We start from the raw sequence: 25,867 nt of genomic DNA on the forward strand, positions 1-25,867 counted from the left end.
GAGTACGCTTATCATTTTCCTATGTAGAGTTAAGGAAACCGGAAATTTTAGTCAGGTAACTTACTCTACAGATTTTTATAAAAACAAAAATTTTAATGGAAAACAATAGCACTTACATATTTATGTACCTAACACAAAAAATTCTTCAACAAATGATAGCTATTATTATTCCTTGCTAATCTAGCTTTTTTTTTTTAAGAAAAAACTTCTATTATTTTTCCTATAACATGGACACAATTAACTCTAGTAGGGCAGTGCTCAATACTATTTAGGTCTCACCTTAGGTTCTTTAATCTATTTCATTGTTAGTAACATGATGGTGCACATTCATTCTAATAACTAGGAAACTAAAACTGGATCTTATACTAACAAATTTAATACTCAATATTGATGTAACTTACAAAAATGTAAGAAACACATGGACTTCAATGTTAAGAATTTGGACTTACATATAAAGAAAGCTTTCATATAAACAAAGTTACTCTACTCATTTGTCCTAACATGAAGTGTTGTCACCAAAAGAAGCCCTCCCATAAATTTTAGCTCTATATAGATGATTCTCCCCCTTAAGATAAAAACCCCAGAAATCCCACCCCGAAAAAATTAACCTGATGGAAAATGAGAAATAAGAGAAACTCTTACTGAAATCATTTACCTCAGTAGTACTATTGTTTTAGTGAGTCTCAAAATTCTGTGACATGTATTTGGTCAAATTGTTTCTATTAAAAAAGTGCTGATTTTAAAAACTGATGAATTAAAACTGCCACATACACACACATACACACACACACAGAAAAAACCCAGTGGTTCACGAAACATTCTCCTTTCTTCCTGAAGGTTTTTACGATGCATTGTTATCATTAAACAGTCTTACTATTAAACTTAAATGAACAAGTAAGACAAACAGTTCTGAGATACTTTTATCAACACTGATTAAGACTGGGGTGGCAGGTGTTGGGGATATTTATTTATCCCTCTGAGCTTTCTGAGCAGATCTGGTCACCTCCAGTTGCCTATTTCTTACATTTTGATGATGCCCAGAATAACTGACTCGTATCACAGCAAAATGGCCCAGAAGAGGATAGTGAGAGAAGTTCACGATGGTTCCTGGAACCATATCAATGATGGCAATGCCACAGATTTCAAGAATTTGGGACCATCTCCCCACTTTCTGCCCAAACAATGATCAATCTTCTCTTTTAGCACAGCAAACTTACAAGTAATGTGAACTATTTGAGAATCCAGCACAGGGCTGTATCCAGCACTGATTTGCCTGGGTGGTTAGAATAATAACCTGAGCCTGTGAAGACAGCTTCATTGGTGGGTCATTTTTTGCTATCACCAGCCACACTGCCATAAGCACGTTGCTGATATTGAAGCCTACACTGTCCGCAAGAAGAATTTCACTCAAAGCTTCATGGTGAATTTCAACAGCCTTTGCTTCAGTTGTGACATTGACTGGTGACTATCATGCTAGGGTTCAGAACCCCACTCTCAACTGGGTCTGCAGAACAGTCCCAATACTACCAATTTTGTAGAATTCTCAGAGGGGCAGGTGCCTTGGCTTGTCAGATGGACCAGTTGGTGGTACAATGCAATCCATACATTCAGGCTGCGTTGTTCCACTGGCATTGTCATCTTTATGAGTGACTTTCCATCCGCTGAACCAAGGTATGTTAGCGTTCAGCTCCAGCATGTTGTCACCATTCCAATCAGAAACTGGCACAAATGCTACTGTGTCAGGGTTGCAGCTAGTTTTCTTAATGGGGGTGCTGACATCTTTAGTTACTTCCTTGTGTCTCTTCTGACTATAGGGTGGTTCGGTGGAATCCATTTTGTAAACACCAACAATTAGTTGTTTCACCCAGTGTGTATGTCAGAGACATGTTTATTCTTGGTGATAGTGGCTTCAGATTCACCAACACCAGCAGCAACAATCAGAACAGCACAGCCAGTCTGAGATGTGCCTGTACCCATGTTTCAACAGTCACTGTGTCCTAGATCATCATGATGGTCACATAATACTGGTCTTGAACTGCCCTGGGTTCACTGTCAGGGTCATGTTCGCTTTCAGTTTATCCAAGACCCACACCTACTTGATGGAGGCTTTCTGATCTCAGCAGCCTCTTTCTTCAATTTTTATGGTTCTTTTGTAGATCAGATGAGCAGTAGAGTGGCAGACTTGCCTGAACAGATGTATCCAGTGATGACAATATTCCATAGTCTCTACCTTTCCCACTTTGGCTTAGTTTAGCTATGGCTCTCACACCTGTGTTCTGGCAGCAAGCCTGTTGCCAAAAAGCAACAGTCTAGCACTTCTTACTGCTTTATTCTGTTACTTTTAGAAAACCATCCACACTCTAATATCAAGTTATATTTCACTTCACCGTTTCTATATGGAAAAAAAATCTTACTGACATGGAGATTCTTACAGGTGTCGCCCATACAAGCAATCCCATTAGTCAACAATATGTTGTAGATGAAAATGCCTTGCCAGTACTTATTCAGATTCTGAGAACTCACCCTTCTCCAGCTATTAAGGTATAAAGATTTTAAGATTTTTCTTAAAACAAAAATAACTTGTATCTTATGTAAGTTCACAGGTATTATAAAGATATTAACCTTTAAAAAATTTAATGTAGTGCTTTTTTCTTACATTGTTAATTTTTGGACAATATTAACCTTTTAAACTCCATTCTGTTGTAAACAAAAGAGTTGCTGCAAAGATAGTAATATAGAAGTGATATTTAAATATGACTTCTTCAAACATCATGAGTCATGTCCTTACTCATGAAAGTTTTTTTCCTCAGATATTTGATCATTCACAGAATGTTTTTCCTTTCAGATATTGGTTGCTAAAGCTGGATAAGGATAATAGAAATGTATCATTTACAAATCAAATTACTCAAATATAAGTGAATCCTTTCAGTGCTATCATCAAAACATCCCTACTTTCCACTAAGCAGGCTGTACTGGCTGATAACAATAGTTTCCTCAAAGGCTGACATTACAAAGAACTACTGAGTTATTAAGGAGTTGTTCACTTTTCCACTACTTCCAGTAAAACGCCTCCAATAAAATGACAGTTACCTCTATTCAAATACTTTTAACAAATTTTTAGAAATTCAGGATGTCTACAGTTGGGTAAGCAGGAAGTTCTAACAACAAAAATATATTTTCTCTTCAAAATTTGGCTTGGGCTCTGTTGGAAATGAAATAGAAACAACATGAGAGGAAAATATGCAAGTATATGTAGCATTTTTTGAGGAAGAATTTATTACCAGAAAAGTTATAAATTATGTGTTTTTTCTGGCTACAAAAGAGATTATTTTATTAGGGAGTTAATTAGGAAAACAAAAGAAGTAGCATATACTTTTTTTTTACTTCAATGATATGTACAAACTATGTGGAAATGCCACATGAAATACATTTTTATTCTAAAATGTGCATTTTGTTGTAAAAAATAGTACTTAATTGGATCCATCCATCAGTATATTTCAGTATACATACTCAGTGAGTTCTTTAACTTTGTAAAATAGAAAATACATTCCAACACATTTCAAAACACTCAAATGAGATTCTATAGTAAACAAAATATTTGTGCAATAATTGTGCTTTTCAAATTCATAATGTTCAAAAGATCATAGAATTACATAGTATAGTACTTAAAATTTTAACCTATTAAATCCCAGTAATAGATAAGGAATATTTACGTTTTTCTAAAGGGCTTTATAATGTGAATTAAGTGTCTCCAGAACCAGAGGAGACAAACTATTGCTCAGTACTACTCCGCAATGCTTTGCTTAAGTTGATAGGTGTTCCATTAAAGCCTCAATGCTTTGTAGCTAACAAGCAGTTCAAAACAGGTTTTTAACCCATGCCAAGAAAATAAAATTCAAAAAATTATGCGTGGAAGGGATATATGCACTTAAGATAACACCTCTTTTATGTTCTGCTGGCCATGGCTGACAGCCCCCCATGCCCTTGACTGTAGCTTTGTGGTTGCACCTGTACATAGAGGAAAGATATTTTCCCATCTGTTATAAATTATAAGGGACATTCCTCCAGATGTAAATGCTACCCTCTTAATACTAGAGAATTGGAATCAATGCATTTTATAGTATCTTTGAATTAGTAAGTCCCTTATAAATGCTGTATAATGAAATATTCCATTTGATAGACTGTCAGTGAAAAATAATTTCTGGAAACCACCTTTTAGGTTGAAGTGGCATTTTCTTTGGCATGCATTGTCCTAAGGAATGATCAGTTACAGAATGAATTACGAAAACGTGAAGGATTTGAGTATGGTGACGTCCTTTATCTTCTTCACTCACCAGAAAAGGTAATTAGGGCCTCCCCTGGTAGCACAGCGTTTGAGCTCTGGGCTGCGAAGCTATCTGCAGCCTCTGCAGCACTGGTTCGATCCCCAGCCACCGGCGAGGGTCCCACATGGTGCAACAGACCTCTCCTTCCTTGCCCTCTGCTCCCCTCAGCAGTGTATTTCATCACTCTGCCTATTCTGTTCCCCGCTCTGGTGAATTCTCTCACCCTCCCGCGCTTCTGACTGTACCCAGTGCTTGTATAAATAAATAAATAAATCTTTAAAAAAAGAAAGAAAGAAAAGGTAATTAACTTTACAAAATGTTTTTTTAGTGTTCATTTAGAAGAGGATGGTTGTTAGGCCACATACTCAAATTATCATCAAGTAATTTACATGACAAAATTAAATTTATTATTTCAGAAATATAAACTCTCTTTGGTAGGTATTTAGTTTGAAATGATGAAATAATATTGCTTCATATTGTTCATATTTGTCACATTTAAGTTTTTAAAAATAGCAATTTTAACACTTGGTGAAGAGTCAAGACACAAATCTCTTCTGTCCAGAATGCATCAAATGTTCAACCTAAATTTTATGACTTTCAACCTTCAACATCTGCTTCTTACATAATAAGTTAGAAAAATATTTCCAACTATTTATAATAAAGGAAAAGCTTTTTCCCAGAGATAAGTAATGGGGAGTTAATTTTCTTTTATTGAGGTAACGTAAGCTTACATTGTTGTTGGTATTTGGGAAGTATACGTCTCCCCCTCCCCACCCTCTTTCAGGTGTAGTTACTGTAGGCACCCACCACCAAATCAATTTTTTAAAAATCTCAAATTTCAAATTTAGATTTTTCTAAAAATTTGCAAAAACAATAGCGTTCTGGTATAGCCCACACTCAGCTTTCCTGGATGGCAACCAGAAAACGGATACAATACTGTTAACTAATATGTAAGACCTTATTGAAGTTTTGCCAATTTTCTCTCAAATGCCTTTTTTTATTTTAAAGATTTATTTATTGATACAAGAACTGGGGTACAGGTCAGAGGTGTGGGAGGGTGAAAGAATTCACCAGAGACAGAGCAGGGAGAACACGCAGGTGGATTTAAGACACTGCTGAGGGGAGCAGCAGGCGAGACAGGAGAGGTCTACCGCATCATGTGGGTTTCTCCCTGGCCTGCCAGGGATCAAACCCGCGCTGCAGAGGCTGCAGACAGCTTCACATGTGCAGTGCTCAGCCCGGTGCACCACTGTGGAGGCCCACAAATGCCTTTTTGTTTCCAAATCCAATCCAGGATCCCACATCACACCTGGTTGTTTTCTTATCTCTCTAGTCTTCTTCAATCTGTGAAACCCAATGCTTTATCTTTCATGATTTTGACATTTTTGATGAATCCTAGCAAATTACTTTTGTGGGATGTTACTAAAATCAGAGTTATCTGATTTTTGCTCATGATTAAATTGAGGTTATCCATTTTGGAGAAACACATGATTTGATCTTTTTGCCTCAACTTCACAGTATCATTTCAGGGAAATATGATACTATATTTCATAACTGACAGTGTTAACTTTGAGAACTTGATTAAAGTGGTATCTGCCATATTTCTCCACTGTAAATACCATTTTGCAGCATACTTTTGCTCACCAATTGTAACATCCATTGATGCAGCAATGATTATGGTGACATTTGATTAATGGCGATTAAGATCCCCCCTTTCTTCTTTTGTACATGTATTAATTGGTATTTAACTGTAAGGTTCAAAAGTTTCTTTCCTCTTTGCTTAAAAAAATTTCTTGCAGAAATTCACTAGCTGATCCAAGAATAGACAAAAATTGTTCTAGTTCTTACTCCCCATCTGATAAATGAAGTACATTTAAGATAATGCCTTTCTCTTATTTCTAGGATATTTGTTTAAGAGCATGCTATGCATTAACCCTCTTTGCCTTCAATAATTGCTTTCAACAATACTTAATACTGGAAAGGGGAATGATGACCATATCAATTTTTGAGCCTTTTCTTGAATCCACAGTTGAAACTGAGAAGGCAATGGCAGCATTTCAGGTATAAAACTGGAGGTTGAAATTTCAAATCAGTAAGTATTTTTTCTGTGAAAATGTGAAAATTAGAAAAATGTTGGAGTCTGGAAAAATGTTTTCATATCAGTCCCTTGCACCTCATAAAATTCCATTGTCTATGAGGATCTTCATTTATATAGAATTTTACAAGTTACAACGTGCTTTTGCTTTTATACTTCATCTGCTGTTTATAACAATTCTATAAGGTTGATAGACAGGTAATAGTATTTTCGTCATCCCCATATTACAAGGAAATAGGCATAGGAACATGTTAGTGTCCAAGGTGAGTTTTCTAACTGCAAATTTTTACAGGTGATCCCATTCATTATTCCAGTGGTGACAGCTGTATGTATCTGAGTTCTTTGTCTTTTCTCTCTTGTTATTCCATCCTCTGACCTATAGAAGTATTTTCAGTGAGCCCATACAGAAGTGGAAAACATTGTAGAAAGAATTGTCTTAACTGTTGTCACTGCAGTAATTAGCTGCAGTGATTAACTTAACTCTCCTTTTCTCTCCTGCTTGCTTGATTTCTATTGAATCAGATCAAATACCCCTCTTACCTTCCTGAGATGTACTAGAACAACATAAAAACTTAGAGAAGCTGTGTCCAAAGTGCTCAATGATTCTGTGCTTTCCCCCCCCCAGATTATTATATTAGCTAAAGTCATTATTGATGTTGACCATATTATTTTGACTGCAAGAGGAGTTACTATTTTGGTTGATAGCCTGTATTCACTTGATTCCAGTACTCTTATCTTGACAGGTAAGATATAACTAGAAGCTAATTGTATTCACATAAACAAATAGAAAACAAGCTTTTTTGTAATCTGAGCAATAAGAAAACAAGCCTGATACTCTCACATAGTTTGAAGAATAAACTCATCTAAGTCTACGTAGAAGTCCAGAATAAGCATATATGAAACCATGGAAGTCTAGTCTACACACTGAATAGGAAACAATAACTCTCAACATGGTCATTTTGTTTTCCTAATTACTTTTTCTAACTCCTAATTATACTTTCCAGGACATGTGGTTTTCCAGTGTGAACTGTATAGCCATCCTGTACTCAAAGCTCCTTACTCCCCATCTGAAAGGCACTCAACTTTCTCCATTCTCCTTAACATAATTCTATAAACTAAGACTTCTAGAAATATAGGCCTGAAAGATATCTTTAGACAATTTTTGCTCTAAGCCATACAACCCAGCCCTCTTCACCCTGAGACAATAAATACAAAAGTCATCTAGGCATATAAAGGAGGCTGGGAAAAAATAGGAGGGGTAGAAAAACATGGTTAATATTACAATAAAATAACCATCCACAAATGTCAAAATACATTTATACTTTAAACTATGTTTCACTTATTCTAACACAGGAACATTATTGTGAAAAAATATCACATGAGAATTCTAAAAATAAAAGATGGATTAGAATGGAATAGTCTTAAGTTGGTTGCTGCACATTTATCCATTACTGAATCACTTTCTTATTTCAATCTTCAAGCAATTTCTTTATGGCAAGAAATTCAAAGATTTTACATTTCAAAAGCAATATATTGATTTTTTTTTTTTAAATAGAGGCATGTTTTATTTATTTATTTGTTTGTTTGTTTGTTCGTTTATACATGCACTGGGTACAGTCAGAAGCACGGGAGGGTGAGAGAATTCACCAGAGCCAGAGCGGGGAGCAGAGCAGGCAGAAGGACCGAAGTACACTGCTGAGGGGAGCAGCAGGCGGCAGGAGAGGTCTGCGCGCCATGCGGGACCCCCCTCCGGTGGCCGGGGAGCAGCCGGGGATAGAACCGGCACAGCAGAGGCCGCGGGCAGCTTCGCAACCCAGCGCTCAACCACTGCGCCACCGGGGAAGCCCAATATATTGATTTTAAAGCGCCATTAAGCTCTTTTTAACTCAAGTCCATTTGAATTGCAAAAAGAACATATTACATTTTCTTACAGTAGTTCAATCATTATGTTCATAATTATTTAAAAAATATCATCTCAAAATATATTAAATCATCTGGAAAAAAAATGATTTGCAAAATACCCCATTCTTACATAAACCTATTTAACCTCTTTACTGTTTGTGACAGAAAACCAAACCATAATTCTGGGGAGGGTTTATTCTATTGTTACATTTAACATATGCTGTACAAACTTTTTCTCAGCACTTCTTCATTAGCAGAGATGTCATGCAACTCAAATCTTTTTTAATACCATATACAAGTGAATAAGAACACATATAAATCAGCGCATATAAATTAAATAATGTCAGCATTTTTTGTTTGATTTATAGGGAACTTAATAGCTACCCTGGCTCATTCTAGAGCTGGTATTCCAGAAGCATTTACCACATTAGGGACAATCCAACGGCTCTGCTATCATTTGTACTCAAGGAAAGAAGAGGTAAAAAAAAACTAATTCTAAAATCGAATATTCTAAAACTAAAACTTGCCCCGGTCTTACCTCTATGGGTTAACTTCTCCACAGGTTGACTCTTCTGTAATATAGTTCATGTTATTAGCTAACAATTAGATGATTTTCTAGTACTACATGTGGATTTTCTAGCATCCATCCACAATTCTGGTTCCCACAATATGTGCACATTTGTTTTAGCTCAAGGTTTAAAATTTAATATACAAATAAGTACATTAATAATACGGAAATTTATAATTAAAACACCTCATAAAAATGTATTTTTGTCACCCCCCTTTTTTTAAATAATTATTTGGAATGAATGAAAGTGCAATCCACTGAGCAGTTTTCCTTATCTGGGTTAGGTGTGAAGAAGGCCAGCCTGACTGATAGTGGTGGCTTGCATCTTTGAACGCCCCTCTATACTCCCTCCACCCAAGGTTTACTTTAAGGAAGTGCTTCTCCAACTTTAGGATATATTGGAATCACCTGGACCTGTTACACCATAAATTAATTGCTGGGCTCCATTCCCAGAGTGTCTGATCTAATACATTTGGTATAGGTCCTGGAATCTGGTTTCTAACAAGTTACCAGCAACTATAGCAGTTAGTCCAGGGACCATATGGACTAAATATGGGCATATCCGACAAATGCCAGTGTAAAGACCAATTTGCACTCCTCTGTTACCCTGCACAGGTCTGGTTTATGCTCATTCTGTGAGATGTCTTATGCTAAAAACTAACAAATTTTCCTCCAAACTGCCCAGGGTATTTTAATTAACAAATACTATGACCAAACTAATTACTTCATAGTCACAGAGGGCACTTTCCTCACAGAAAGAGTACTTTTTTTTAGCTTGAAACTTGTTTGTGCTTGTTTCTTTGTTTTTGTCAGTGGAAAATTGAGTTGCTCTCATAAGTGGCTTGTTTTATTTATCTTACCTGGTTTCCTATTCCAATCATCCCAGCAGTTTTGAAAAATCATGACTATGATGTTGAGGCTACAAGTCAAAAGAATTCAGTTGGAGTTTCTCAAGGTGGAATCCAGACATGAGTAACTTTCAGCCATATGGGTGATTCCAGTGCACAGTTAAGATTGAGGCCCACTGTTTTCGTTCAAATTTAGTGGTTCTTACTCTGCTCATTGCAATCACCTGGCTCTTTAAAAACACTACAAATGCCTGGATACTATGCCCAAGAGAGTCTGACAGTGGGCTTTTTCTTTTCAAACTCTTGGTGACTCTACAATGCAGCTGGTGCTAAAAACAACTACTGGAAATCAACAGCGTTGACAGCTCATTCTGAAAAATGGCTGTTATGCTTCCATCTATATAGATTGCCACCAGTTGACATACATATTTGCTATACATAGAGGCTATCCTATGAAATATCTAATGAGAGCACTGGGTTAGTTTTGGGGGGTAGTTCAGTAATTAAGGAGTAATTATTTCTTCTTCATTTAGGTTCGTACAGCTTGCTCCTGTGCGCTTGGTTACTTAACTTACAATGCAAATGCCTTCCGCATCCTATTAAAGGAATGCAGGAATAAGCCTAATCAATTCCTTCGTTTAACAAGTAGTATCAGCAGAGATGCAAATATTAACCCAGTATTTTTAAAGGAATTTCAAAGGCAGCAAAGAGTGGGACTTCCTTCCTTAAGGTATTGTACAAATATTTGAAGTTTCAATGGTAAAACTGATTGAGGAGCCTCTTTTAAAAGTTTAAGATCAAACAAGGGGAACTATCCTTGCTATAAATACATGCCTTGTATACCAAAGGATAAACTTTATTCACAATGTCCATTGCCAAAGCCTGTTTAAATTACAGCTTATCAACAGAAATGTGGTCGCAGACATGAATACAACTGGATTTTGGGGGATCCCATCTGTCCAGGATTAATCACATTTCAGAAGTTTTTGGGAGATTTGTTGTGCTCCAAGTGTGATCCAGGATGCCATTTTTAGGTAGACTGGGCTACATGAGGGTTCTAAGCCAACAGCAGCACCATCATGACCCTGGAATGGGTCATGATACCCTGGGTACCCTAGACTTGATTCAAAGCTAGGCCAAACTCTCAGCATGGAAACAGCTAAAAGAGAATCAGTGAGTGATGAGTTATAACAAGTTCATTGGGCATTTATTCAGAGGATTTTACCCCTCTATTGAAGTTTCATCTAGAACTTAAGTTTCTGAATAAGGAGAGGAGAATCTCCTTACAATGGAAATATCCCTTCCTCCATAGATGTAGCTGAATTACAAGTCTTCACTACAAATAATGCTATTTATATATAGGAAACAGAATTACTCAAGATGTATTATTAACGCTATAATAACATAATAGGATCCAAAAGTGTACCATGACTCTATATATCAATTTTAAGTGTAAAGATGAGAACATCTATAAGGTCACTTTGGTTTTTTGAAAAACTGAAAACCTAAAACTGATCACATAATTTTACAAAACAAGCTAGGTAACTCTAAATTATAATTGCTGTAACTGACAATGCTAAAAAATAGTCATTGTTTCAAAATTAATTTAGGATAAATAATGTAAGCATTATTTTGCATATCACTCACAGTTAGCCCATATGGCAATTTTTTGGAAATTAGATAAATGTGCCCCTTTGTCAGGACTCTTGACTTGCCACTGCTGGAAAATGGTTAATTACATACAATGTGAGGTGAATGGCCCCCCTGTAGTTGTGAACACTCAACTTTCAGGATTACAAGTAGTGGCCAGTAATCAGCAAGCTTCTAAAATATTACCAAGAGAGGTGGAACTGGTAAGCAAAGAACAATTAATTGCATAACTACTAGTGTTATGTAACTCTAAAGCATTCATAGAGATTATTCCCTTTAATTTTCAAAACAATCATGTGGATCTGGTTTAACTGAAACAATGGAAAATGCACGGAAAGATGAGTAAGGCAAGTTTGGAGCCTCTGGGATGGATATTCCTTGATACCACTCCTGGAAACAGACTGTGGCTGGGATGACATTTTGGGGGAAGCATTCACAACTTCTCTATTCCCATGCCCCAACCAACCCCAAGAATGGCAAATTAGAAGAGTCTTTCAATGTGTAGATCTTGATACAAGGAGACACAGATTTACTGATACTGGTACTAACTGGCTCTTCATGAAAGAAATCTGAGCCTAATACTATCTAGTTTCATGTTACCTTATGGTCATGAGGCTGGCAAATAGATAAAGGCCTGTTCAATAAAAATGAGTTTTGTGCTTCAATAAAGTTGCTAACAGCAAATGTTTCTATCAAATTAGCCAGAAATACACTGATGACAGCTACCTTTTAATATATTAACTTTAATCAAGACATATTTTATTACCAGGGAAATGTTATAATACCATATTCATATATTACATGTACAGGATAATTAAAATACGTATTTTAAAGCCACCTCTCACCCCCCAACACACCATATTAACTTAGGTATACACCTTGTTACTCTTTGGCGCAAAACACTTTATTAGTATCCCATTGTTTTGAAAATAAAGTTATATTTTCTCAAGTTCTTAACACATAAAATGATCTGATGTTTATTCTCTAAACTTATATCCCATCATGTCTCCAGATGTCTTTAATCCCAACCATACCAGACTACTTAGTGTCCTCTGAACATGCCATGCTATTTCATAGGACTATAATTTTTCATTATCCTATTCCATCTGTCTGTTATACCCTCCCTCCTCACCTCATCCCTTTGAAGTTCTATTTTCTAAAAACCTAGGTTAAATGTCAATTCTTCCATGAAGCTTTCCTGGGACACTTCAGGCAGATTTAACGTCCTAAATGATTTAAGTGATAAGTGAGTAAATAGGTGACTGAACATAAGAAACGTACAGGTAGTATGCATAAATTAGACCATTAAACAGCACTGAATAGGTTACATGCCAATAGTCTTTTATATTTCCAGCTTTTGTGACAAAAATGTTTTCCTTTTAGTCTAGAGCTAAATGGAGGACCATCCATAATTCCTGTCTTTAAAAAAGGTAATTGATTTTTCTTTTATTCCTGAGATACTTTATAGCCCTGATGCTTTAAATTCTTGGTTACATTTCTGAAAATCAAAATGCAGAGTCTACCAAAACCAATTTTATAACTTTTGCTTTTGTAATTCTGTATACCTAAAATTTCTTTCCATTTCCAAGCCCAAGTTAATCATTTCTTTTAAGGCCTTCCCTGCTAATTAACACTTGATAGAAAAAAATCCTCCTCTTTGACTTTTCTCACAAGTCAACCATAGAAATAAGTCATTATTTAAACATGTAAGTATGGTTTAAATTATGATCTTGATATTTACTTTATTGTCCCATTTCATGTACATAGTATATTGCCTATATTATATGTTCTTAGGGCAAGGATCACATTTTTTTTGATACTCTGGTACAATTTTATACATAGTTGGTAGATGATGGATGAGTGGCTTAGGCCTATAAGATCAGAGTCCAGATCTTATAATTTTATACACAATTCCTATTAGGTATGAAATACGGAAAATACTTACAGATTTCATATATATGGTTATTGTATGTTCATATGTACTTAGCAAAATGAGCTTATTTGTTAAGTCCTATATAGTCAAAAACAAAGAAAGGACCATTTACAAGTAAAGATGAGTTTGCCAAAATCACAAATAGAAAGAGAGAAATAGGAGAGCGAGAACTTAACTTATTTAGAGAATATCTGAGAGAAGTAAGGAATGTGTGGGAGGCTATAATTCTGAATATCAGGGGTAAAAGACTTTGTAGAATTTAATGTCAGAGTAATTTATACAAAAGATAAAGTCAGTCCCATTCTTCATTTTAATATTAGTTTGTAAACAACATCTGTCTACCTCCAATGGTTTGATGAAATCTCACAGATTTCTGGTAACATAAGAAAAATAATAACAATGCAGAAGACTCTAAATAATTTCATTCAATATAAAGTCTGTCATTTTGAAATAATGCCTTTTACTTTTTCTTGGTGTTAAAATATCCCTTCTTTTACAAAATAATGTTTGATATAGTTTGCATTTGTTCTTTCATTAATGCCAACATGGCACAATAAATGTTGGCAACCATATATTGGCTCTCACAAATTTTTGATCTCTTACATCCAAAAGTCTGAAAGCTACTGATCTGGTCTTCTGGTATGTTATAGTGATGTGAAGAAAACAGAACTATATAGAACTAGGACAGTATACTATACGTAGGGCTCTTGGGCTTAAGGAAGAGAGATTTAATCGTGGCTCTGTAATTTCTAGGGAAAGAGCACCGAAGAAAATTAAAGCCTAAAATTCAACCAAAAGATTCTTTGACTTTAATGCCTCCTGTAACTAACTTCATGGGACTCTTCAATGCAACAAGTAAAACCAATATTTCTCAAAATGTTTTTTCCTTCTCATCTTCAATTTCATCAGATATCATAAATGTATCAAGACCAAGAATAGTGGTTTTGAATCAACTTGGAAAAAACGTACAGAAAGCTAACTTGGAGCCAGGAGAAGGCCAATAAAAGCATTTTAAGAGGAAATGATTCCTGAGGAATTAAATTTTTTTTGAAGATTTATTTATTTATATATACAAGAACTGTGGTACAGGCCAGAGGTGTGGAGAGTGAGAGGATTCACCATAGACAGAGCGGAGAGCAGAACAGATAGATTGACTGAAAACACTGCTGAGGGAAGCAGCGGGCAAGACAGGAAAGGTCTGCTGAGCCATGAGGGTATCTCCTTGGCCAGCCGGGAGATCAAACTTGTGCTGCATAGGCTGCGGATAGCTTCATAGTGCTGTGCTTAACCCCTTGCACCACCAGGGAGGCCCGTTTTTAATTTTTAATTGTGGTATAATACACATAACATAGCTGAGTAATCTTTTTGCATGGAAATTCTGATATTAATACTTAAAAAGCCCCTGCCTCTAACCCTTTCCCTCCATTCTACTTTGCACCCCAAATATTCTCCCAAAATTGTGTTATCAAAGTCACCAATGATGCCCATGGCTAACGACTGAGGTTCTCTCCTATTCAGACTCTGTCCTCTACCTATCTCCAGACTTTATCTGATAGTTTTTCCTTACTATGTCTACTAGTAACAGGGCTATGTTTTCAAAATATATGTATAATTTCCTGTAAAATATATGTATAATTTCCTATTTCCCATAATAGAATAGAATGTCTGCACCTAACCTTAATAAAATATACCAAAGGGGGTCCTCCCAGGTGGCCTAGGGGTTAAGTCTCAGCACTATCATTGTGATAGCCCACTGTGGCAGCCTGAGTTCGATCCTGGCCAGGGAGCTAACCTACATGGCTCAGCAGACCTCTCCTGTCTTGCCCGCTGCTCCCCTCAGCAGTGTATTTCAGTAAATCTGCCTGCTTTGCTCCCCACTCTGTCTCTGGTGAATCCTCTCACCTCCCCTGCACCTCTGGCCTATACTCCAGTTCTTCTACACAAAAGGAAAAATAATAATAATAAAATAGGTAAGCTATGTTAAAACAGCCTGACTCAGAGGAGCCAACATGGCCCACATTTTAACACTCTCTTTAATACCTTCAATTAACTCAAGATATTAAAGAGAAATAATACAAATGCATGAAGTTTCTAAAATCTGAAATGAGTACTTTTACATTATTTATAGCGTACACGTGGTTTGAAGCTCGAGTGATACTCTTTGTAGCTTAGAAATACAAGTCTTTGCTCAAAGAGTACTGTTTTCAATGGTACAAGTTTTGCTGTACGTCTGTTTCTCCTATTTTACAGCAGCAGCTAGATTTGAAGTAAAAGCTTGCAACTGGTTTGCACTGTGTTCCTTAACCCCCACTCCATCTTTGCCAGGTATCGCCATAAAGTCCACCTGGGCTCTACTGAACAACTGTTACCCCCAACATGGTCTTAACATAACAATGATGGTAATGATTGACCACGCGTACTTAAGGCTTTCTATTGATATATACTAGAGTCCAAAGTCTGTGCTCTGAACCACTGTACAATAAGAGAATTCTTAAATCTTCAGATTAAATTCTATATTATTATAATTGCTCTGAGTCACAACTTTCTATGAGATGGACTAAAATATAGGAGTTGAGGTGGGACATGGTATGTTTTAATTAGAAGGAATAAAATAAGAAATGACAGCCATAATAAATGATAAGAAAATGATAAGAAACTGTGTCATTTATCCACCATTAAGGATAAAAATTCATATCAAACCAATGGTAATATTAAGCCTTTGTGGATGTTAAAATAAAAAAAGGCTTGAGAAAGCAAACTTTGAGCCCTGAAACTGGCATTAGGTGGGTGAAACACTATTTAGAGTTTTTTCAGGGTTGAGGATCAGGGATTCCTTGCATTCAATAGCAGAGACATTTCCAGAGTATCTTGGCCTAGCCAGACCATCTTACCACTCCTAAAACAGAATTTCCTGAAAGTATAACCCAAATATAAGATAATTTTCATTAACCTTCATTTTCTTTTTATTTTAGAAAGTTATATATAAGATGAGAAATGGCCAAGACATAGAGAGTTTCAGCAATTTGCCTATCTCTTAGGGACCTGTGAGCTAACTTAGGCCCATATGCTGGCCTTCCTTCTTTTTCTCCTTCCTTCCTTTCCTATTCTTTTTTTTTTTTGTTTTGTGCTTACAAGAACTGGGGTACAGGCCAGAGGTGTAGGGGGTGAGAAGACTCACCAAAGACAGAGTGGGGAACAAAACAGGCAGATGGACTAAAATGCCCTGCTAAGGGGAGCAGTGGGCGACAAAGGAGAGGTCCGCTGTGCCATGTGGTAGCCAGGGATCGAATGAACTCATGCTGTAGAAGCCTCAGACAGCCTCACAGTGCTGTGCTTAACACCCTTGCACCACCAGGGAGGCCCTCCTATTCTATCCTTATGGCAAATTATATGTAATGCTTCCAGAATTTGCTCATTTATTTATCTGTAGTTTTCTTTCTTTATATCATGAATTCAATTCTGACATGTGTGCTCTTAGTATCTAGAGCAGTTCTGATATTTGGAATTTTAAAACTTAGATTATAGATATCCTTTTTTTATAATGATTGTTAGTGGGAATAAATATTGGTCAATTTTCTTCTATAGTTTATATACACTCTGGTTATCATAGTCATAGGAAATAATTACACTTCTCTGTGTATTCAGATTCACAAGATATAGAATGCAAATCCAAATCTAAAATGTCAGTTCACAAACTAATAGTTTCTTTCAATGATATTTATAAGCAAATAATAAATATAAATATTTGAGTAAAAATTAAAAAATTACAAACAAAAACAATATTTGTAAACAATTCTGTCATATCTATTCTTCAACTTATCAAAGAATGCAAAGTTTCATAAATACTGTTCCCTCATAAGAGTTATGTTTTGTTTCTAAAATGAGTGCTCATAAAGCAATACTCTATGATCACAATTCTAAAAAAATAATTACTCATGAATTTTTCCAAAAGGGGAGGATGAAAATAAGAAATCTCTTTATTCCAGACTTTTATCCTTACCTCCTAGTTTCACAATAAAGTAAGTCACTGAGTAGAACGGTAACAATTTGGTCTAAAATCTCTACTGGTAAATATCTCTCAAAGGATATTCAGCAGTCAGTAGCATTATCTGGTGACCCAAAGACAGCAAATTTAGTTACTTTAATCTAGGCAGGAAAAAAGTGATAAGCTGTTATTATACAAAGATTTAGATTCTATCTAAATTTTTGGAGGAAACCATCCTCCAACAAAGCCCTTTCATCTCATTTTTTTTACCTATTAAATACGATTTCTAGAATAAAGGATGTGACGTGCATGTGGCCAGCTAAAAAGTATAATACACACTGGAGGGATTACTTGCATGTCATGTTTCTTAAAATCTCAAATGGATAACATACATGCTGTTAGAGCAAGTCAATTTTTTTCTTGACTTAGAATTCTGATTTGACATAACTCTGACCTTGCTACATTTCTAAAATTGCTCTTACCAGAAAAGATAAGCTTATATTTCACAAGGAACCAAAAAAATAGCTTCTGCTATCCTGATCCTGTATAACATGAGGCGAGAACTTAGCACAATCTTGCAAGATTTTCCTTTCCACCAGCCAACAAAAGTGCATTCTTTCTCCACAAAATATTTTATTTTGGCTTTTGATAATAAACATAGTATAGGTTTTGATAATAAACACAGTATAGATTTTATACAGTGTTATAAGACTATCCTGGTATTACAATCTCTCAGAAGAGCAGGTAGACATCAAATACAAGAAAAGAAAGTCTTCATGAATAATATAATTCTACAATCTGATTATACAAAAATAAAAAAACAACCAATGTTGAAATACTACCTTTAGGGATTTTTTGAAAAACAAAAATCAAATCTTCATTTTTAATCGTGGTACTTTTATTGCAGCTTCTCCAACTTCTTTTGATATATCTACTCCAAGAGGACATCTGAAACAGCCAGATGAATTATGTTATTCAAATATTTGCTCATAATTTGTCACTAATTCTGCAGACTATTTGCTAAGAATTGTGACAAACTATATATTTAATACATACATAGTGGGACCGCAAACCAAAATATTGGGTAAAGCATGGAGTTTCATAAAGAGATCTAAACTTGGAGATTTTTAAAACCATTTTGAGGTGTAATTGACTCATAAAAAGCTGTACATAGTTAATGTATACAATTCCATGAGTTTGGGGATGGAGATGACTTTTAAAGAAATAGTTCTATTATTCTAAAATATTGTAAATTTAAAATTAAAAAATTTTAATGTAATAGAAAAATAACAAAAGATGCCTTATAATTCTCCACAAACTTAAAAAGGTAAAGACATTTTTCCACTAACTTAGTCAAACCTGTACCCACTCATACTTTAGAAATTTTCCAAGTTTCCATTGGCTATTCTGAGATCTCAAAAGTCAGCTTGTTTGTTTTCTTTTATTAAAGATTTATTTATTTATTTATACAAACACTCAGTACAGTCAGAGGCACAGGAGGGTGAGAGAATTCACCAGAGCCAGAGTGGGGAGCAGGGCAGGCAGACTAACAAGGTACACTGCTGAGGGGAGCAGCGGGTGGCAGGAGAGGTCTGCGCGCCATGTGGGACCCTCGCCGGTGGCCAGGGATCGAGCCAGCGCTGCAGAGGCTGTGGGCAGCTTCGCAACCCAGTGCTTAACCGCTGCGCCACCAGGGAGGCCCCCAGCTTGCTTGTTTTCTACCTTACTTTGCCACTACTGACAGAAATCTTAGATTCTACCTTTTTTCTCTGTTCTTTCTCACTAATTTTAGTATAGGATTTCTGCCTATTTTTCTTTTTAAACAGTATCGCCCACAGAAAGGCTTCAACTGGACCACAACCTAAAAACAACCTTATCTCCAGCCTCAACACTGCCATAAGAAAGCACCACTGGGATCAGTATATTATACCCAAGACTAGGCATCAACATAGGAGTTCCTTATGCCACTACTTACTAAACTTAATTTAGGATTAGTCTTAATAGACTGCAACTCATGTACTATATACAGTTATGGATTATGAAGCTCAGATGTTTTAAAACATCAGATGTAACAATTTACAAAAACAGAATTTTGTTAGATTATAAAACATGTCCTTTACTGTTTTTAATATTGCAGAATTTACTTAGATCAAAACTTGACAGCAAATTGAAAAACTGTTAATCCTGAGAATACAATTAAGAGAGGAAATAAGGCTAGAAGAAAACAGCTATCTTTTGACTATTTCTCAGCTGTCTGTGGACTATTTCTCAGCTGTCTCATAATCTAGACTCACACCTGAATGCTGCTTGCACAGATGATGTTGACATCACAAAAGTCCAGGTCACAGATTTGGACCACTTGGTCCCAAAAGAGAGAACTTTTCATGCTTACCCATTGTCTGTTTCTAACCTAAAATTTGTCCAACATTTATAATTTGATACTGTAGGAAAAATATTTTTTCTAAATTCAGGAATGGAATTTTCTTTTAAAGACTTATTTATTATGCACATAAGAGCTGGGGTACAGGCCAGAGATGCGGGTGGTGAGAGGATTCACCAGAGACAGAGTGGGGAACAGAATAGGCAGACTGAAATACACTGCTGAGGGGAGCAGCAGGCGAGTTAGGAGATGTCTGCTGTGCCATGTGGGTTGCTCCCTGGCCCCCTGGGGATTGAACTCACACTGCAGAGGCTATGGATTGTCCTATAGTGTGGTGCTTAACCCCTTGAGCCACCAGGGAGGGCCACAGGAATGGAATTAGTGTAATTTTTTTCCAAGTGTCACTAGAAAGTCAATGAAAACCTCAAACATAAAAGCAAAATCCAAGTTTGAATTTTATAATGCATCCTGCATAAAGAGAAATAAATGATACCACGTACTTTGGTTCATAGCGAATGCCCTCTGTGTCATGTAAAATGCCCAAGCCAGCACGCAATCTTTCGACACCATTCCTTAAAAAACAACCATTAAAATAAAATAAATAGCTGACCGTAAAGGAAGATTTATTATGATGAAATGGTAATTAATATTAACAGTTATGAGTAAAGCACATATAATCTGTGGCTTACCATGCAATCATAATGCCATTGTCTGTGCACAGTCTGGGAGGAGGACACAATAAAGTGCACTGTGTTGCATCTGTTATAATTTCCAGAGCTTTTCGAATATATAAGTTACTTGCAACACCTCCTGATACAACCTGAAAACATTGGGAAGACCAAAATTAATATTATATATGAATCTAAGCTAAGCTGTTAGCTGAACCTGGGGATAATATTAGCATTATATAATAATAAAATATATTTTGATAGGTGGGTAATGGGAAAATTATATGTATATATCATAAAAATTTGAAGAAGAAAAAAAATGAACAATTCCAAAGTATAAGCATACAATCACTACTGCCATTTTTGTACATCATCTTTGAACCTTTCTCTAATTACAATATTTCAGACCCTGCAATTTTCACTTATAATTTTTTTTTTATTTTATTATGTAATTCTTAAAACTATCACATTTAATATTCACGTAACATTCCACCTTGTGGTCTACCATGGTTTAATTATTTTCTTACTTTATAATTTTGAAAAGAATCAAGTTTAAGATACTGATAAACAGGAAATTTTTCAAGGAAGTATATTTAAAAGGATTTCATAAAAGGAAGATACAATTGAAGGAAATCAGCCTATTTTCTAGAAAATTGATAGAAGTGACTGTATTTCATTTCTTGTTGTAAGCCCACTTTTAAATTCAGTGAGAAGATATAGCCTTAGGACTTCTTTGCTGCATAGGCTGTACTGATGTCCCATAAAGTTGCCATACCTGTACATGAAAAAGCTGTTAAGTTTTTATTCTGCATAATCTCATATTGTCAGGGCTAGCATACAGCATAAAAATATTTACTCTATACTCAGTTAGGCACTCAAAAGTAACATACCATAAAGTGTTAACCACTACTCTAAGATGAGATGACAAAACTTACCAGTACTGCATTACTCTGAGATAACAAGCCTCTCTGCTTGCAAAACAGAATAGCACGATGTGTTCTTTTGGCAATGTGACATGCTGTTGTGTGCTGAACTGCAGCAGCAATGTCTGCAGCTGAAGACAGTATATGTCCCTTCTCAATACCTGTAGAAGTGACCAGGTATTATTAGGCAAACTCCAAAATTACTTACTTGTCAACTTTACTAATTAGAAATATACCTTCCTCTTTTTCCTTTTGTGTTATTATCTTATCAATAACATGTTGAAGTCCAGTAAAAGAGAAATCACAGTTTTTAGCACGTTGCATAGGAGGTCTGAGATCAAAATGCAGTTTATTTCCTTGTTTAGCCAAATGTTCTATGGCCTTCCCACCACTCATGGTAGAGCACTCTGGATGTTTTATTAAAGAAAGTCTTCTTGCTACCTATTTAAAAACAACAGATTTTTAATTGAATCATAAAATTGCAATTTGAAATCAAGATACAAAAGAAATTTTACCAAAATAAGATTGATAAAAACCCTGAATGACTAAACCATGCTATACTTTTTACAAATGTGGACTATACCCAGTAGTCACTAAACACAGACAACCTTGCTTATTCGGACAACCTGGTCAATAGTGACTATTCACTGCCTTCCTATCTACTTTTACTCTTCTACTGGAGAAATAGTATAGGTTTGAAGTTAACAATGACTGCCTAATGATGAACTTGGACAAGAACTATTCTAACCATTTCAGATTGTAACAGCAATGTTTTATACATGGCAGTAAGACCTATAAGATTCTAAAACAGAAAACAATCCCCTTGTCAGTACAGTCAGCAATTGTGAGGTTTAATCATAGCATTGTTTGACTTTTAGGTCCTTATGTTAATCTTTATATATCTTCTATTTCACATTTTACAGTTCTTTACACTTTACAAAGCACGCTTACATATATTAAGTTGACCTAACACATAACTGCATCTACAAATTATCTGAGCTTTTATAACCTGATGTAAACCTTTTACTTTTTTGGAACGAGTAAAATGGAATCTTTTTTAAAACTATTATGATCTGGGCCTCCCCGGTGGTGCAGTGGTTGAGCGCTGGGTTGCGAAGCTGCCCGCAGCCTCTGCGGTGCCGGTTAGATCCCTGGCTGCTCCCCGGCCACAGGAGGGTCCCCTATGACATGCAGACCTCTCCTGCCACTCGCTGCTCCCCTCAGCAGTGTACTTCTGTCCTTCTGCCTGCTCTGCTCCCTGCTCTGGCTCTGGTGAATTCTCTCACCCTCCCACGCTTCTGACTGTACCCAGTGCTTATATAAATAAATAAATAAATCTTTAAAAAAAAAAGATTATGTTCTTTTTCTTACTATGAAACAGATACCTTAATTAGAATGTAGAGATTAATTCTTAAATAATTACCTTGTCAAGCATGTCACCTGGTGCTATGTCCAAAGACTTTCCAAGAAGCAGAAAATCTGAAACTCCTCTAACTAATGCCAATAGACAATGACCTCCAGAAATCAAAAGAACTAAAAAGGGAAATTCTACTTTATTGGTCAACCTAATAGTAAGGGCATGAGCCTCCATGTGATGAATGGGAATGAAGGGCTTTTTCAACTGGTTTACCAGCTGTAAGCTAAATGATAACCCCACTCCCAAGCTTAAAGCAAGTCCTGGTTTTATGGTAGTTGCAATTGCTGAGAGTTCACTTGGACAGACTTTACTGGCAGAGAGAGCTTCTTGCACTATTCGTTGAATATTTTCTCTGTGAAGCTGTTGAGCTACTGGAGGAACAATCCCACCTGTTCTGAAAGAAAGAGAGCTTTTTATGTTAAGATTGTAAAAACTGAGGGAAAAAACTCTTATGACTAAAGTCACATTTTCAAAATAATCACTATATAGCTAAAAGTGTTAATAAGTAAATTATTTTCAAACATGTATACCTTATGCTGTAACACACTAAAAGAACAGAATGCAGTGATTAAGGGTGTAGTGGCTTGAGTTTTCAAAACTGTGCACAATAAACTCCTATGGATTTGTTTGAGGATGAATGAAATCACCAAATAATCTTGAGAAGAATTCTACGAAAGCAGTGTTAAAGAGAGGATAAAATTGGATTTTAGGATAATTAATTTCTCTGTTGATAGGAAGATTTTTAAAAAGAGGTTCCTGTGAAAGTATTTGTGCAATGGGATTACAACATAAACTGTGTAATTAATCATGGGAATGCAAAGAAAGGGACAGCGTCTTGAAAACTGTAGTAACTAATTGGACATAAAGGGAAGCGAGAACAAGATATCCAAGATGATTCAGATACTTATTTGGAATGACTAGGAGAAAAGAACTACAGAAATATGAAGATAGTTTTATGGAAGATGAGTTTAGTTTTTTTTTTTTTTTTTAAATAGAGGCATGTTTTATTTATTTATTTGTTTGTTTGTTTGTTTTGTTTATACATGCACTCGGTACAGTCAGAAGCGCGGGAGGGTGAGAGAATTCACCAGAGCCAGAGTGGGGAACAGAGCAGGCAGAAGGACCGAAGTACACTGCTGAGGGGAGCAGCGGGCGGCAGGAGAGGTCTGCGCACCATGTGGGACCCTCCTCTAGTGGCCGGGGAGCAGCCGGGGATCGAACCTGCGCCGCAGAGGCCGCGGGCAGCTTCGCAACCCAGCGCTCAACCGCTGCGCCACCGGGGAGGCCCCAAGATGAGTTTAGTTTTTAAACACACTGCTCTTGAGGTTGTGGCAAGACAGTGGACAGAATACATTCCTGAAATAAAGTGCTCAAAGTTGGTAATTTTGATTTTTGGTCTACATAAGACAAGCAGTGAATGACCATTCCAAATGTCAAGTAAAGAATAAGCAGCAAATTCGTCAGCATATGACCAATATGCTGTATAAGCAGAACAATAAAATATAGGGTCTGCAAAATTCACTTCTGTTCCCTCTTCCCACCAAAATCTTTAAACATTTGATATTGCTCGGCAGGAAAACAGAAAGGACTTCAGAACTGAGGTGTGGTAATAGTTACTGTTTGCACCACTTATTTGATATTCACTTTATGCTGCCTTGCACTGTTAACTTTCCTTATAGGTCTCTAAATCATGTCTCAGTGATTAGATTAAGTTTCTTAAAAACAAGAACATACATTTGAGTATTTCATCAAGCCTTATTAACACCTACCACAGTCCCTTTCACATAGTATGTTACCATCAGATGTGTATTTGGTTTCTTGACATTTTATTTCTACACTTGATCTTAGCCAAAAGGCCGAGAAGCGATCTTGACATTTTATTTCTAATATTCCCCATCATCCTATAAGGCATGTTATCCTTCCCATTTTACCAATGTGAAACTGTATCAGAGAAGATAAGAAACTTGGCTAAAGTCAGAGCTAATACTAACTGCCTAATTTGTGATTCAAATATAGTTTTGATTCCAAAATACCAGGCTTTTTCACTGTTCAGAAGTAAACTGAGGGCTGGAAGGAATATTTGATCTTTGGAATATTTTAATGTATTTTGAGTTAGCTGCCAATTTAAAAATTCTGGAGATATTACAGTAAATATTTGGATTTCCAATTTTTTGAAAATTCTGATACCCAGTAACACATGGCTTAATTATCTGCCGCTATCTTACTTAGTTTGGAGCTGAGTAGTGACCTCATCCAGATATTTTCCACCTTGTATCCAGCCCACTTATTTATGTAACCTGTCTGGTGGTCCTCTACAAACATCTGAGTTAATAAATGTTACACCATTGTATGCTTTAATACGACAGTTTATCACATATTTAGGTACCAACACAAGTTATGTATATGAACATACATAATTTCAAGCTAGAGAGAGGAGGGCTACGTACTCCTAGGACTTCAGCTAAGACCATGAAACATACAGGTGGAGAAAGAGAAAAGGCATTACTGAAGGAAAAACATGGAAAAATATGAGCATGGTTTCTTTTTGGCAACAGGATTGGCTAAGGTTGGGACCCTACTGTGGAGCACCTTAAAAGTCAGGCTGACGGGTTTAATGTTAGAAGATTCTGCATAAAAGAAATCAGTCCCTAAAATTTAATTTTTACACATAACAAATACAAAGGAATTATATCACTTTGCTTTTTCCAAAAAAAGTATAAACTACTAACATAATGTCTACTTACTTTAAGTGAACTTCTGTTTGGGAATGTATTGCTTCTCCCAATACATTTCCAGTTTCATCCACCACAGCAGCTGCTGTATCATCACAACTGGTTTCAATTCCCAATACTAGTCTATGAAGAAATTGTTTTCCAGGATGAAAATTAAAACTTCTTAAAAATTCATAAATTTTTCTTTTTGAGGGTTTGGAAAAAAGTCCTGCTGTCGTATTCAATATTAGCATATTGACTCAACAGATAATTCCTAAAAAAGAATTATAGAAACGAATGTGTCACTGGGAATTGATATTAGCCACAGATGCATTCAATTAAGCTTGGTTTATTTTTTATTGGTTTCATAAGATTATAGTAAGATTAAGTCTGTAAAAGCTCAATTTTTTTAAAGGCGATAGCAACCTGATAACAGAAATAACAGTATGAATGAAAAAAATA

The 25,867-nt window shown here is 36.0% G+C and overlaps 2 protein-coding genes across 2 annotated transcripts in view; one reads left to right on the plus strand and one right to left on the minus strand.

The window, feature by feature from the left end:
- Positions 1 to 14,325, plus strand: part of ANKAR (ankyrin and armadillo repeat containing) — a gene marked incomplete at both ends in the record, with an annotated part of 44,635 nt that extends 30,310 nt beyond the window's left edge. The window contains 8 exons of the mRNA XM_084259344.1: positions 2,435 to 2,541; positions 4,220 to 4,342; positions 6,228 to 6,386; positions 7,046 to 7,163; positions 8,691 to 8,800; positions 10,272 to 10,468; positions 12,772 to 12,818; positions 14,075 to 14,325. Of these exons, the coding sequence (XP_084115470.1) occupies positions 2,435 to 2,541; positions 4,220 to 4,342; positions 6,228 to 6,386; positions 7,046 to 7,163; positions 8,691 to 8,800; positions 10,272 to 10,468; positions 12,772 to 12,818; positions 14,075 to 14,325 (1,112 nt within the window). The remainder of the gene's footprint in view (positions 1 to 2,434; positions 2,542 to 4,219; positions 4,343 to 6,227; positions 6,387 to 7,045; positions 7,164 to 8,690; positions 8,801 to 10,271; positions 10,469 to 12,771; positions 12,819 to 14,074) is intronic.
- A 3,850-nt stretch (positions 14,326 to 18,175) lies between these two features.
- Positions 18,176 to 25,659, minus strand: OSGEPL1 (O-sialoglycoprotein endopeptidase like 1; the record flags this gene model as incomplete). Its single annotated transcript, XM_084235849.1, has 7 exons — positions 18,176 to 18,254; positions 20,187 to 20,258; positions 20,376 to 20,506; positions 21,290 to 21,438; positions 21,514 to 21,718; positions 22,701 to 23,088; positions 25,439 to 25,659. The coding sequence occupies 7 exons, from the start codon at positions 25,657 to 25,659 to the stop codon at positions 18,176 to 18,178; spliced, it is 1,245 nt and encodes a 414-aa protein (XP_084091975.1).
- Positions 25,660 to 25,867: the final 208 nt, after the last annotated feature.

Source organism: Talpa europaea, assembly GCF_964194135.1.
Source record: "Talpa europaea genome assembly, chromosome: 1".
In the NCBI taxonomy this organism is placed as follows: Eukaryota; Metazoa; Chordata; class Mammalia; order Eulipotyphla; family Talpidae; genus Talpa; species Talpa europaea.